This window comes from Paralichthys olivaceus, chromosome 3 (genome assembly GCF_024713975.1).
Source record: "Paralichthys olivaceus isolate ysfri-2021 chromosome 3, ASM2471397v2, whole genome shotgun sequence".
NCBI lineage: Eukaryota > Metazoa > Chordata > Actinopteri > Pleuronectiformes > Paralichthyidae > Paralichthys > Paralichthys olivaceus.
This window is the reverse complement of record NC_091095.1, coordinates 11,395,843-11,411,554: the sequence shown is the minus strand read 5'-3', so window position 1 is coordinate 11,411,554 and position 15,712 is coordinate 11,395,843. Positions and strand designations below refer to the sequence as shown.

Sequence of the window (15,712 nt, the reverse complement as noted above, 5' to 3'; positions counted from 1 at the left end):
GCAGTTCTAATGGTGTCATTCAAAGCAGCTGCCTTTCTCCAGCGATAAACTGAACGCCCTGCCTAAGCAATTCAAACCGTCTCCACAGATTGCAATACAGTCAACAAAGAACTTATCTTCCAAGTGGAACTATTCATCAATGAATGTGTTTGTGTGCCAAGAAGTAGAAGGTAATTTGAAAAGATCTCAGCCACACCTGAATGGCTACTACTCTTTATTCCACTTTTGTCTTTTTTGTCACATTTGAATCAATCTGTTTCCCTGCTGCTGCTGCCGCTGCCAGTTGCAGTGGCTTTTTGTAAAAGCTGCAACATTAGGTGTTTCTCTCAGCATTGTTTTGTGCGGGTCAGTGGCCCGCCAACAAAAACCACAACACCCAACCCTACTCATTTCCCGCACAGAGAAAGGGGTCATTAGTCCATGCGAGAAGTCAACGTGCCAAAAATAAGACGTGCTGTTTTATTGCTTATCTTCAAAAGGCACACTGAGCACATGAGAGCTGCACAGCTTTACGTTTCTGTTCATACGGGCATGTTTATACAACACAGCTTTTACTGAGTCCACACCGATAGAAATACAATGTGCTTAGAAATGAGAACAATGGCAAACTGTACCATAATTCACCAAAATTATAAATGGCACATGGGAAAATGTGCAAGACCAAAGGAAAAGAGCAGAATATTTTAACCTTTATATAAGTTTGGCTATTGATCCATCTGTCCTCTCATCCACACATCCATCCCTCCATCCATTTTCTTGCTCTTCTTGGAGGTTGGGTCACAGCGGCAGCAGGCCAAGCAGTGTGTTCCCGAGTTCAGGTGCAACTTTCTGTCCGAGCTCAACCCGAAACCCAACATGGATCCTGTTTTGTGTTCGAACCATAGACTGTATATAAAGAAGTTATAGAAGTTTGAAGTTAAAGTTCGAACCCAGCCTGAGCCCGATTATAGGAATGTGCTATGGAAAAATCAAATAGAAAGCCTAGCCAACGTGACCAAACCCTCACCGCACACATTTCAAAATATTTATCCGAACCGTGCTCTGGTTGGGTATCCACCCACGTCCCTCTCCCCAGCAATGCCTTTTAGTTCCTCCTGGGAGATCCCGATGTGTTCCCTGGTCAGATTGGATATGTAGTCCCTCCAGCAAGTTTTGATAAGACTAGATCTGCATACATAAATATTTTTTTCCACTTTGTTTTCTTTTTATTCAAACCGTGTGATTCATAGACACTCTATGTGGCTGGATAAGGCAAGAATTTAGTTGTTTATAATATTGGAAACCGCTGAGTGACCCGACATACATCACTCCACCAAAGAATGTGCATCACATGGCTCTGTATATAAACTGAAAGTGTATCCACACATTCAGTTTGGAAGAATTACAGCTGTTAAGATCTTTTTCTTAAGAACAATGAGATGGTCAAGGGAAGACACACACACACACACACACACACACACTCACAGGCAGGATTGGAATGTGTGTGGATTTGTGTTCCGTCCTCTGCGGAAGGGAGGGGGCCGTCCTTCAGTTGAAGTTAGTCGGTGTTGTTTTGGCCTGGATTTACACAGCCCACTGTTCATGTTCGAGTTAGAACAATGGCACTGAGGCCTCGAAATAGAATCGTATAAGTCACAGTATCAACACACAAAAAAAACAAAGGCTGCTTAAACTCTTCTTATGTGAGGTGTAAAGCCAATTGAGGAACGTGTGCTGGGTCAGAGCGGATGGTGAAGGGACCAGGCCGCATGTTTGTGAAAGCAGATTAAAGAGCAGGATAGGAAGGGCCAGGTTTAGGGAAACAGGAAAACCGATGAAAGGAAGTGGAGTACGTCAGCAGCCGGCCCACCACCGTCTGTACTAAAAGTAAAACCAGACCCCGCGCGAGTATGGAGTCTTTACTCAAGTCACCAATGAAACTTGTACTTTTGACAGGTACGTGAATTTATCTCTTCTACATCAGGACAGGTGTCGCACACAGACACAGCTACGCATGTGTTTGTATTCATCACGTCTCTTTGTTAACTAGTATGACTTTAGACCTGAATGTAATAGTTCTTTAAGCGTATAAATGTTGTATTTTGTAATATTTTAAATATATAGTATATTTTTTGGCAAAGACAAGCTCTGTTCTAAACGTATGTACAGTGGTTTAGTGTTTAATGTCAGTCAACGCTGCTTTTGTGTGTTGTGCGAGTAGCAGGTTAACACAGTCAGAGATATATATGTGGAATAAATGAACATTTTTATACCACAGTTGGGGGGAAAAGCAGCAGTTGCATCACAAAATGGTCTGGAATATAAATGTCATGGTTTGTACTGAACTTACACAATTTCACTGCCTCCTACGCAGCATGGCTCTCCAGTCTGATGGACCCATGCAGTCTCTCTGACATTTGTGATTCTTGTCACCAACTTGCAACATGCAAGAGCCTGAACGAATCAAACGACGGCTGCTTCTGTAACCACGGATACACCGGAGATGGAACAACCTTTTGCAACGGTGACTGCAGACACACAAAATCCACTCAGAGTATTAACGTTGATGCAGGAGCGCAGACAGTCGCGTGTGTGAAGCTGTCGCTGTGGAAGTATTTTTGTTTGTGACTGATCATGAGCAGAAAGAAGCATTGGAGCAGCATTTGTACACATGTGGGTAAAGGTAGAATAGTTGTTGACTGAGCAAAGCAAGATTACAAAGATGCAGGTGACAGAAAATATTATTTCACTTGGATTTGTTTAAGCTTTGAAAGAGGCATGTTAATAACAACTGCAGCTTAATTGATATATATCAGATTTTAAAAAGGGATAAGAATAGATACAATTTAAAAAAAGAAAATCAACCCAATGATTGTTTTATGCAAGGAAACTTGTTTGTAATTCTTGAGAATGAGCTTTAAAATTGTTTTACCAATTTTCAAGAGTAAATTAGATAAAGATCTGTATTCATAGTCTGACTAACGTCTCCACCAAAAATGTTTTTGGGACGCAGTTGTAATACTTTTTGTGAAAATATCTCCATGATGCAGCTTCATTAATTTATTTTAATGGCGTCTCAGTCTGCATTGTTACTCCTGGTATGTTTCTGGGCTTTTTAGAATTCCTGGAACCCATTTTGTTTCCTGACCTGAAGTCTGATCACAATCACAGTGCAGCTTACATATTTCACGAGCCAAAAGTAGATCAGAATGCGAGTAATATAAACACGGCAGAGGAGGATTTTAAAACAAAAACCACACAATGAAGTTTAGGGTTAATGGACTTCCTCTGGAGGAGCAGATTTCAAAATAAAGTTAGGAAAATGTCCAATGGATTTATAAAAGTAGAGTTAATATTAACATAATTTCAGAGATTGTGACTTAAATTATAAAAATGGGTCAAGCTTCTTTGCTTTGTTTGTGTAAAATCACATTCTTATTCAAGTATGTTTATTGAATTCTGTGAATGTTATTCATAGATAAAGAGCTGATCCATACCGTGTATTTAATATTTTTAAAGAACAAAGTAACAGAGACCAGAAACACAGTGTGTACAGTTCACTTCATGAAAGCAAGGCATCAAAGGGCATCATAAACTACGTGGTGTGAAGTGTTTGCTCAGCCATGATGGCTCAAGGGTCCTGTGTGTCACAGAGGTATTTCCTCTTAGAATAAAATCACCTCCCGTCATCAGAGCTGAGGATTTCCCCTCCAGGACAGCTTTTGTACTGAAGGTACAGACGAGAGGAAGAGCGGAGCGTCCGTCACAGCTGGACGAATGAAAACAACCGTGGAAAGTCTCAGCAGGTCATTTCCAGTAAACAGGGAGAAATGAGACTAAAGGTGTCTGAAAAAGATAAAGCCGGAGCAGCACTTCCCTGTAATGAGTGGACCAGGCTGCTCTGTATCTGCTGCCACGTAAACCTGGGCTGCAAAATCGGAATTATTTTAAGTTGTTTGAGACACTTGTAATCAAACAACTGCTCAGGAGTTAGAAATGTGACTAGAAATGTCCACAGCTGAGCATTAACATGTTCACGTCATACTGACAGGTCCAACAAAGACATGAAGCTGCATGGTACAAGTTCCGGAACTTTTACTAAGTATTTTTCCTAAGATAGGAAGTCGGCAGTGGAGGATGTAACAAAGTACTTTACTTAACTACTTCATTACCCAAGTATATTCTTCATTTGACTGTACTTCACTTAGTAGATTTATTTTTGGGTACTTTAAACTTCTGGGGAATCGGTCCATTGATCCAATCAGCCTCCGCCTCCTGCAGCATCATCACTGATGAAGAAACACTGCCAAGACTCTGCCATAATGATGTGGCCTAGTAGTAGCAATAGTAGTAGTAGTGGTTGCATTAGGGAACAGGCTACACTCAACACATACATTTACTTTTTTTACTTCTTCACAAAAAAGTTAATGTGGTACTTTTGCTTTTATTTCAGTAACACAAGCAAGTCCAGTTGTCTATGTGAACTTGTACAGCTTTCGGAGATACCATAACCTGCATGACTGAGAACCTTCACAGAAAAGTTAACTTGAGGAAATTCTTTTCCATTTATTTGTACTTTTACTCAAGTAAAAAGTTTGAACACTTGCTGCTCAATCTGTCGTCCACTTCTTGAGTTGATCCAAGCAAGATAAAAACAATTGGCCAAATCTTCCTCATCCACAAAAGGTTTCTTGTCTGTAGCAGAATTTCACTTTCTGTCCTCGTCTCCTCGCCCCCAGATGACAATGAGTGCCAAAACGTGACTAATATCTGCGGGGACAGGGGGACCTGCACCAACACAGCAGGCAGCTACTACTGCACATGTGTCTCTGGATACACTTCCACGGATCTGGACCAGTTCCAGCCCAACGATGGCACCGAGTGCAGAGGTAATGTCTGATTCACTCGCTCAGCGTTTGTTTAGATCACATCATGATCAGGACCATCACATCAACTAAACTTACAGAGGGCCTCACAAATATCACAAGTACAAGTGTGAGTGAAAGGAGTTGTGTGTGTGTGTGTGTGTGTGTATTGTTTCTCTTTCTTGCTGAGGAGGATAAACACACAGGGGTGATTTTCCTTCCCTCGACCTTTTACTTGCTTCCCATCTGCTATTCTGAGAAACCGTCAGAGATGGTTTGCTTCATTTGCACCAAAAGAACAAAACTTTTTTTCCACATGTGGTATAACGTACCGTTCCTAGTGGAGAAGCATATGGCTGATTTTAGATGCAGATGTATGGATATTCAGATGTGTGGCATGTAGGAATTGTAGTTTCTCCCCCAAAATCAATTATGCAGTATATTGAATATGCAGAGTGGGATTTCTTACAGCCAGATTCTACTGTATATTTGTATGAAGAACAAAACAATAAAAGGTCCACTCTCTGAGGAGACTTTAAAGACAGATGTCTGTGTGTTTAGAAGTTTCTATAACTAAGAATTGAAGTTACTAGATGAAAAATGTCTCTTATAATGTACAGTATCAGTGAACACAATTTACTCAAAGGGGAATATTATATGTTCAACATTAATGCACAAATCCTGAATTCAGTATGGTTAACATTTAAATCATGAGATGGATAGACTCCAAACTTTTTTTTTGATGGCTAAATGAAAACAGAAGTTCCCTGACCACTGAGAAGAGATGATTTATGCCAGATTTATCTATCTGCTCATTTCCATCTGCAGTCCTTGGGCAGGTACATAATGAATCTAAAACACACCAAATACAAAAACATTCATTTACATACAACACCATCAAGGTCTCTATCACACAACCGTTATTCAATTCAATTCAATTCAATTTTATTTACATAGCGCCAATTCATAATTTACATTATCTCAAGGCACTTTACATTTAAAGGTCAAGACCTTAAAACAATAAACGCAGAGAAACCCAACAGTTCCCACAATGAGCAAGCACAGGCGACTGTGGAGAGGAAAAACTCCCTCATTTCAGAGATGTGGGTGGAATGCAAAAAATACAGACAAATATATGAGTACACATCAGCACAGTCATTCAATATATCAGAAAAATAGCAATTTAACACAATTCAAAAATCCCGTCAGATTAATGTTGACATGACGGGTTGCTCAAAATATTTTTTTTCACCGCGGGAGAAAGAGTGACTGTCTATGCAAGTTTTACGTTTTAATAGTTGTTGTGTCGTGACTTACACTTTAATCATACTGTCTGTAATTAGAGATGAACTCTTTCTTTCAGATGTTGATGAGTGTTTGACGGGACAGGTCTGTGGACCAAACTCACACTGCCACAACACCATTGGATCTTTCTCCTGCACCTGTCAGCGCGACTACGTCCCAACTGCAGACACCAAGCACTTCCATCCGGAGAGAGGTGTAAGATGTAAAGGTCGGTGCACAGTGACACACACATATCACACACGCACCAGCACGTAGATCCGAGAACACACACCCAACTACCACACACAACCAAACATGTTTTTTTTTATAAACGATGCAATCTTAGATTTTCTGATATTTCAAGAAACACTTTTGTTATTATGCATGTTCTGTGTTGCAAGGTTCTTGGTGAATTCATGGGAAAATAAACTCAGTAATGGTTTGGTAATTTTTGTTTTTCAGAGCATCCCCAAAAACACTGCCATGAAAACATCCGGTGCATCACTCAGATGGTTAATAAAACACTAGAATATGTAAGTACCGCTCTTCCAAGTATTATGAAAATAGATATTTTGACTCTAAAGTAGACATGAGATGAAAAAAACTACATAGTAAAGTAACCAGTGCTGCATTTCAGTTCTCATACTTCTACACACATGCATGGTTCTTTAGTGCAGAAGTGTGTTCACACTGACTAAAGCTTTATGCAGTGTAGTGGAAGTGAAGGGACCACCAACGTATTTCCAAATGTATAAAAGTGGTGGCCAGGACAGGAGGATGTATCAGTGACTGTAGTTTCAGCAATGGTGGTGTTATTTTAATGTTGTATGACAACATGGGTACACATGAGAAAGTAAATAATTTTGTCAAGCAACAATCACTGTCACATGTTGCAATGATCATGTCCAATGAGTGCACAACGTCCTTGTTTGATGTGGGACAACACTTCATACTTCACCAATGAGTATCCTGTGTACAGTGTACTACATGTGAGTGTACTCACTAAAGTATCTGAAGAGTTTTGCCTACGACAGGCAATAAAGTTGGACAGACATCTAGAGGCAAAGAAAGTAATCGCTTTAGAAAGTTTGATACACAAGCCGCCTGCAAGAAATTAGTGTGAGTTGTTTCTTTTTTAAAAGCTGTGATTGTGTGTGTGTCAGTGTGTGTTTCGGAGAAGGAAAGATATACAGTATTTAAGTCTGTTTGGTGACCACGTATACAGACAGTTAACACGAGACAATTGTCACAAGCATATTGTCCTAAAACTGAAACACACAAAAATAAAAATAAACGATAACACTGGGTGATTTACTGCTTCAAACAGGGTGTAATCTGAAGTATAGTGTATGATTATGATAAACGCATTCGTTTATCTGATGCACTCCAACAGAACACCAGCTGTAGAAAAAGAAACCAGACAAAAACCTCAACTCTTGTTGCCTGCAGGGGGTGCATATGTCCTGCTGTTAGAATTGTTCTTTCCTGTAGGTGGCAGTGTTCGGCACATGTTCCATCCAAAGCATACTTTAGTTGTTTCACAGTATAAAAACACTGAAAACACTGAAAAGTCTTTTATACTCTGATACAAATGCTCCTTTTTGTTTGTTGGTTGGTTTGTGTCCTAGATGAACAACCTCACGGAGCCCCAGAGTTTACTGAAGGAAATTGCCAAGCAGACGTCCAATGAACTCACCTCAGTGGAAGTGATTGCTTACGTTGAGGCACTGAGTCGCTCTGCATCAATGCTCGCTGCAGGAGAAAAGGATTCCGCTATGAAACCATCAGTCATCAACTCAACTCTTTCAGTAATCCTTGTTTACTATTCATGTTTCTCATTCAGTATCTGGAGTTCTGCCTGAAATGCAGCTACGCTTTGAACTGGTTTAGGAAAAAACTATAATTTTATAACACACCATCCAGTTCTGTGAAGGACTTCAGGGATTTTCTACACAAGCTGCAACTCATTGTTTTTTGGTACCAGTGTATAATGTCTTTAGGCTTTTGGCAGCATTCACACTATTAGCTTATCATGTTTCACCCAAATTCTCCGCTGGCCTTTACCTCACACTTATAAACTGTTATTTTAGGAAAGATGACATGTCTGACACATTAACTGTGCAGTTACTGCACAAAAACACAAACATGTCTGACACTTTAAAATCAATTAAGTCTGCAAGGTAAACATGTTTTATCTCAGGTCTCTCAGATTTCACATCCTGTGCAGTAATTAATGAAAAGTCAAAAGAGGCCAGTCTGTGCAAACACACGGTTCTAACCACAGAGGGAACACATATTGCAGTACAAGTATAGATTATGGCTGTGTCCGAAATCCCCTACCCCTTCTTCAGAATATAGGGACTACATAGTATATAGAGTACTACATAGTATAAAGAGGACTACATGGTATATAGAGGACTACATGGTATATAGAGTACTACATGGTATATAGAGTACTACATGGTATTTGGGTACTACATGGTATATACAGGACTACATAGTGAGCTCATCAGCACTAAACATTCTGGCACCACTACAAAATGGCGAACTCACTATATTGTGCACTATATCTTGAGTACAGGGATCTCAGACTCAGCTGAAATCAGATTCTATTATTAATGTGTCAAACTGAAAAACCTTCTTTTCAACAGAAATTAGTAACAGCAGTGAACAACCTGGTGGAGAGGGATGAACTCGTGGCTTGGAGCAGAATCAAAGAAGATCGTAGGGAGCGCACCATCACCAAGCTGCTGCACACTGTGGAGGAAAGTGCTCTGACATTGGCCGACAACTACAAAAGTCCAACTGGGCTGGAAATCAAAGCTACAGAAATGGGTGAGACACTAAATAAACACAGAAAGATCTCGCCAGCTCTCAAATTATAAGAAATCGTCCTGCTCTTTGTCTCCACCTGTGAGCAGAGAAGGTTGTTTTCTCTTCAAACTTTACATTTCTTGACATTCCTGATGAATTTTATCCTCAACTGCAGAATTGAAACTCATCACCTTCGATGCTCGTCACACAAAAGCCAAAGTATCTGCTTCCATGGGAGGAGATTATATGAACCTGACCCCGAGACTCAGGCCGGAGGAGGACAGGAATGGTGAGATGACTAATTTTAAAAAAACAGTAAAATGAAAAATGCTGTTTCCCAGTCGTTTCCATCTGCGAGCTTTGCTGTGAAGGGAGTAACTGTTTTGCTATGTCACCGCCTTAAAAGCTGTTGAACTAATGGCTTCACTAATGCTGAACAGCAGCATAAACAGATCAGATCAAACACTGAACAACGTTATGTCTAATGTCTAAAGCCAAAACATGAGAAAATCTGAAGGAAAGTTACGATTTGAAATAGTTTTTAGCTACAGTCAGTATTTGTTAATACATATGTTACACTGGCTGAACATTTTCCAAACGGCTCTCTGATCTGATCCAAAACACAACAACCTGAATGTAAATCATATTTGACAATTAGGTTGACTCCCTTTTGTCTAGAAACTTTTTCTGTTGTTTCTCAACAGGAAGCGTGTCGGTGGTGTTCGTGCGATATGACAGCGTCGGAGACATCCTGAAGCCGAGCAGCGACCCAGGTGTCACAGACTACTCGCGCTACGCGGGAACAGGGGAAATCACTGTCAATTCCCGAGTCGTAGCGGCAGCCATTAAACCTGCTGACGTTTACCAACTTGACCATGTCACCTTCACTCTGAAGCACAATGAGGTAAAACTCCAGAGTGCTGAGGCTGGTTTTCTCTGCTGCGCTCTTTACGTCCTCCTTCAGGCCACGACACAGTGGCACTGTTTGTTCTCTATCGTGAACAATGTGACTCTGTTGGAGCTGCAGGATCTCTGTCTTTCTTTTTTGTTTTGTGTATCGAGAGAGATTTGCTGAAACAAGATCACGTGCATATAGATTATGTGAACAATCTCGTTAATTATGTCCTCCTCATTTTTTTAATATAATTATTTTCCCTGTTGTTTGACAGATCCCAGCTCAATCTTGAAGACATTTTTCTTCACATAAATTGGAAATCTAGGTTCAGTTATAATCATCAGTGTCTCGACATAGACATGTGTTTTCTTGTCAGACTGGAGCCATTACTGCGTTCTCCTTTACTTTAAAGAATCACTTCCCAAAGTGAGTCTGGCAATAATTTGCTACAGTTTCCATTAACACTAATTTACACAGACTCACATGGGAAGGAGGAGTTGGTGTTTTGTGTAAAGGTTTTATGAAATTTTAAGATTTCGCTCCACTTATTCGTGCAATGACCCCTCAGTTACAGGGAAATGTCGAGGGAAAGGTGAATAAATGATGATGAAATGCAGGTGATGAGGGAAATTACCCTGAAGTTTAATGTATTGTTATTTTCTTTCCAGAAAATTAAATGTCGGAGGAAGCGAAATCATTTTTTTTTGTTGATCCCTCGAGGTTTGAGTGAAGGATGTGTTGATTTATGTTGAGCAGTGACAATTCTCTTGAAATTCCCCTCAAAGGGCAACAAGCAATCATTTTGAATGCTGTTTTCCCATAATGCATCAGGATTTTTTACTTGCGTAAACATTTTTTTTTGTCTTTGTTTTTTGCTTTTTTAAAATAAAACTAAAGGGGGAAATATAGTGATTCAAGTGCTAATTTGTTGAGATTAAAGACTTAGAAGTTGAAAATAAGTTGACTATATTTCATTTTATATATTTATCACAATGGAAATTAATACTGCAATTGTAGCTGTGACATGGATTAATGCAATTATAGAAATGTTGTTAATTTTAGAGATAAAAATGTAAAGATGATAGAGTTTACTTTGGTTTTCACTCTTCTTTTGATCCAATGTATTAACTAAATATTTTTTTAACAGTAGCTCATTAAGTTATAAAGTTGTGTGATCAATAAGATAAAAAAGTCAATGTTAAACACAGAAAACATGTGAGAACCCATGAAAACAACAGCTACAGAAACAACATTGAAATAAACATTTATTTTAGTTTTTCTGATGCGCTTTTCAAAAACTTTGGATGAACAATCATTAAGCTTCACTACGACTTTGATGAGGCCTGCAAAACCGGCTCCTGAACCTCTGGTGATGTGGCACCACCAAGCAGCGCAGTGCAATAACTAATAAAAAACATCCACAGTTAACAGCACCTTTGTTCCTCTCTATCCCCTGAAGCCCATAGACACTAAAGCTGATGTGACGAGCTGTGCCTTCTGGGAGTACGAGCCGGACAGCATGCAGGGCCGCTGGGCCACTCGCGGCTGCAAGACCGTCCACGTCAACAGCAACACGACCAGCTGCTCCTGCAACCACCTCACACACTTCGCCATCCTCATGTCCTCGGGACGAGCCAACGTGAGTCACCCTGATACTTTTTGTTCAAGTGATAGATTTATGTGTGTAACATACAATAAATGAGACATACAATCCATATTCACTGTTCTGTGAAAACTGGCCGTTCCAAGTTGTCAACTTTACATTAACTATGACAAACAGCTTTTAGCCCTGGAACAATGGAGATTTCAAATGATACTGTTTTTGTGTTTTTTGTAGAAAGATAAATAATTTGTTTATCCGTTTAAAAGGAAAAACGATTATGTTCTACTTAGTAAAATGATATTGATTTGTTTTAAGATGAAATTTTACTGAATAGAAGCTGACAGAAAACCATGCAGCCATGAGAGATTAAATATTTAACAGAATAATTATAATATAATTATTTATAATTGAAATAAAAAGGTGACGTTTTTATACAATAATAACTATGAGAGGCTGATATGGGCTCAGGAGCACTATGTCTGCAGGCCAACATACTCCTGTAACCATGATTCCAAGTAAGAAAACACAAGAGATGAGAACTTTAACATGCAGGAGCTGCGAATGAAACACCTCCCTTTTCATTTGGTTCTCAGCTGGTGGCCCACTACACCATCCTGACCCGCATCACCCAGCTGGGGATGATCATCTCGCTCATCTGTCTGTCCATGTGCATCTTCACCTTCTGGTTCTTCAGCGAGATCCAGAGCACCAGAACCACCATCCACAAGAACCTGTGCTGCAGCCTCTTCATGGCCGAGTTCATCTTCCTGGTCGGGATCAACATGAACACGCACAAGGTGAGTTCATGGACACACTTGAACCCAGTGAGACAAAGAGGACTTCCTGTTTGTGTGTGTATCTGTGTGACCCCATATTGTGATTTTGAAAACCCTCCACATTTATATTTCAAGTACATAAGTGCTCAGTCTTTTAGCTGGTAGGTTACAAACATTTTATTTCTCTCATTTTAGATATCATTATTATTTCTGTTCATATAAAAGCTTTTCTGACATGATAATGATGAAAGTAAAATCATGTCTTTGATCAGGGCCAACAAAGAGAATCGAAATGACAGTTATTTGAACAAACTGGACGTGATCATCATAAAATGATAAAAAAATCTGTGTCTCACTTCTTTTCTGCTATTCGGCAGCTTTTCTGCTCCGTCATCGCGGGGCTGCTGCACTATTTCTTCCTTGCGGCCTTTGCCTGGATGTGTATCGAGGGCATCCATCTGTACTTAATCGTGGTTGGCGTCATCTACAACAAAGGCTTCCTGCACCGTAACTTTTACGTCTTCGGCTACGGGAGCCCAGCGGTGGTGGTGGCCATCTCTGCCACGCTGGGCTCCAGGTATTATGGCACCGATAAAGTGTAAGTGCAGAGAGGTGGGGGAGACAAAAGGCTTATGCTAAGACCTTCTTCTTTTTTTTTCTTCAAACTCATTCAGCATTTTTTTCAGGAAAGACAGATAAACAAATTACATTAATTATAAAGACAAGGGGACAGAGATTAAATTTGGCCTGCAGGGATTCGGAGGAAGTTGAAGTTGCCTTGACTGCCTGGAAGCAAGAAAGTTATTAAGAGAATTAAAAGAAAGTGTGAGGTACCATGGAGGGTCTGAATGGAAAGCTATAAATAAAAATGATCCTAGTGTTTATTAATGCAAGAATATCAATATTAAAAGATCAAGGTTTTGCAAAATATCTGCTGACTGTGTGTTTCTGGGAAGAGGTCGCATTTCCAACCAATTATATTATACATGTGTTTGTTTGTATCACAGGTGTTGGCTGAGCACAGAAAATCATTTCATTTGGAGTTTCATTGGACCTGCGTGTTTGATCATTCTGGTGAGATCAGATTTCTTCTTTATCAAAAGTGACTGTTGTAATTGAAACAATCAAACGGAGATTGTGTCAAAGATCAATATTCATCATATTCTCGTATTTGTTTTTTGTTGATTTCCGCTAAAGGTTAATCTCTTGGCTTTTGTCGTAATCATCTTCAAAGTGTACCGGCACACCGCTGTGAAAAAGCCTGGAATCAGCCACTATGAAAACATCAGGTAGGATTATCTGTTCCTGTGCTCAGTGGGTCACAGCAATATTGAAAATCCACATATAAATTAAGGAATTGTGTAGTACCACATGACTGGTACACTCTGCTGAAGTGGGTTGGTCACCCCTCAGGTCGTGTGCCCGCGGTGCCTTGGCCCTGCTGTTCGTGCTGGGAGCCACCTGGACCTTTGGAGTGCTGCACATCCTCTACGAGACCACCCTCACTGCCTATCTGTTCACCATCACCAACGCCTTCCAGGGCATGTTCATCTTCATCTTCCTCTGCGTGCTGTCCAGAAAGGTAGGACACAGGATGCTCACACTACAGGCGCAAAATGATCAGATTATTATATCATATATTACCATGTATTAGATTATATTGCATGCAATCAAACTTATTCATTTCATTATTGAAATATTACCCAATATGTTCAAATGTAAACAGCATTTCAATGATATTTCAAGCATTAGCCAATAAAAAAACATGCATTATTTTGTAATATATATTAATCTAAAATATAAACATATTATATTATATTATATTATATTATATTATATTATATTATATTATATTATATTATTAATTCTCCTTCTTGGATGTGTTGTTGCAGATTCAGGAGGAGTACTACAGGCTTTTCAAAAACGTGCCATGTTGCTTTGAATGCCTGAGATGAATGAATTTCTACCAAAGCCTGAACATCTGCACTTGTACAATAACAGTCGATATTAGAGCTTTGCAGTGTCATGTGACTTATACTTTCATTTTCTGTAAAAATGCAGAGGGAGGAATAGTTTAGTACGGATGTCTAATGAATGAGAACATGTAGCACTTCCAATTTCAAAACATTTTTCCAGGAGTCACACATCATGTTTGTGTTATATTCAGGAGAGTTCTGTACAATAAAAACATACAACTGTATCTATCAAATAACCTTCCTCTGAGAGAATTACTGCAACCAACTTTTTTTAATTTTTTGTTAATTTAAATCCTTTTTAGATATCAGGTTACACTAAACAATAACCCGCAGTATCTGTTGTCTTTGTTTCTTTCTTGTGTTTGAAATTGATTTGTAAATTATTAAAATGAATGTGGCGTACAAACACTTCTCTTCTGTATGTGCAAAATCAATGGTCTTGTTTAATGCATTATCTTACCTTGCCTCTATGAACAACAAAGTGTACAGTGAATTAAACATGAAACATTGAGACGACCAGCTCCATCTTCTCATACGTGGAAGTCAGTCGCAGGCCAACAGCGCCATCTATTGGACAATGAACACCTGCTATGCTCTGTGAGGCCTCGCACTTAAACTAATAGCTGTCATCTTCTTATATTTATTATATTAGTCTGCTGCAGCATGTTTTGTTGTCAACAGAATATTGTGTATAGGAAGCGTCTGTGTTGGACCAAACTCTGAAATGATCAGATTACTGGGTTCATGATTCTCTTTGCATCATTTACTTGTATGTACGAGTTACCAATATCCTGGAAAGAGGGAAATTCAGTTTCACTGCAGGATAAGCTAGTTTAATAAAACAATGATTATTTTTATAAGAACCCAACCAAAGAACCACAGTTTATTGCAGAATCTTTAACAGGACATGGTTTGATTAACAAACGCACGAGGTCAGTGCAGTGTTGAGCTTATGCATTTAGTTTATTTTGTAGAATAACTTGTTTTTTTTGTTTTGATTTGTTTTTCATTTCTTTGAATTTCCTAATTTACAACCAGAACTGACCATGACCTAACAAGTGTGATAATAGCTCTGCAGGCCTAATTACTTCTGAGTTAAAGAACCCATTACATTTTTGTGCAGATCCAGTTCAGGGGAAAATCAACATTTTCATTGATTTCCTGGGAAATAATTCAAAGAACTTGATGAAAAACTGTTTTAGTAGTTTACACTTTTATTTTTACAGTTTTGAGCAAAGTAAATATCTATAATGCACATGAGTTGTTGATAGACAGCATACATTTTTATTCTAATATGCTTCACTGAGAGCCTCTCTACTCTGTCCTGGAATATTCAGAGCAATCTGAGTTTGTTAAATCAAGTGTGGTCCAGAGACGTGATGCTGGAGCACTCTAGTGGCCAGCACCGGCATGACAAGCTAAAGAAGCAGATGGTCAGGTGAACTGAAGCCTGTGGATGAAAGAGGTTTGACGGCTCAGTGAATCCTTGAGAATGATCACACTCATGTGCAGTCTGACTA

The 15,712-nt window shown here is 39.3% G+C and overlaps 1 protein-coding gene across 1 annotated transcript; it reads left to right on the top strand.

Moving 5' to 3' along the window:
• Positions 1-1,745: 1,745 nt before the first annotated feature.
• adgrl4 (adhesion G protein-coupled receptor L4) lies at positions 1,746-14,600 on the top strand. The gene is made up of 16 exons (XM_020080749.2): positions 1,746-1,935; positions 2,354-2,503; positions 4,719-4,868; positions 6,208-6,357; positions 6,591-6,661; positions 7,757-7,936; positions 8,780-8,963; positions 9,118-9,231; positions 9,647-9,846; positions 11,297-11,476; positions 12,034-12,237; positions 12,594-12,814; positions 13,224-13,290; positions 13,414-13,505; positions 13,630-13,798; positions 14,109-14,600. The coding sequence occupies exons 1-16, from the start codon at positions 1,890-1,892 to the stop codon at positions 14,169-14,171; spliced, it is 2,241 nt and encodes a 746-aa protein (XP_019936308.2). The 5' UTR covers positions 1,746-1,889; the 3' UTR covers positions 14,172-14,600.
• The last annotated feature ends 1,112 nt before the right edge of the window (positions 14,601-15,712 follow it).

Excerpts from the sequence above, each read along its gene's own strand:
- adgrl4 (XM_020080749.2), top strand. The coding sequence starts at position 1,890 with ATGGAGTCTTTACTCAAGTCACCAATGAAACTTGTACTTTTGACAG. Across the intron at positions 11,477-12,033 it reads TGTCCTCGGGACGAGCCAAC|CTGGTGGCCCACTACACCAT; the intron begins GTGAGTCACCCT and ends TTTGGTTCTCAG. Across the intron at positions 13,291-13,413 it reads CTGCGTGTTTGATCATTCTG|GTTAATCTCTTGGCTTTTGT; the intron begins GTGAGATCAGAT and ends TTTCCGCTAAAG.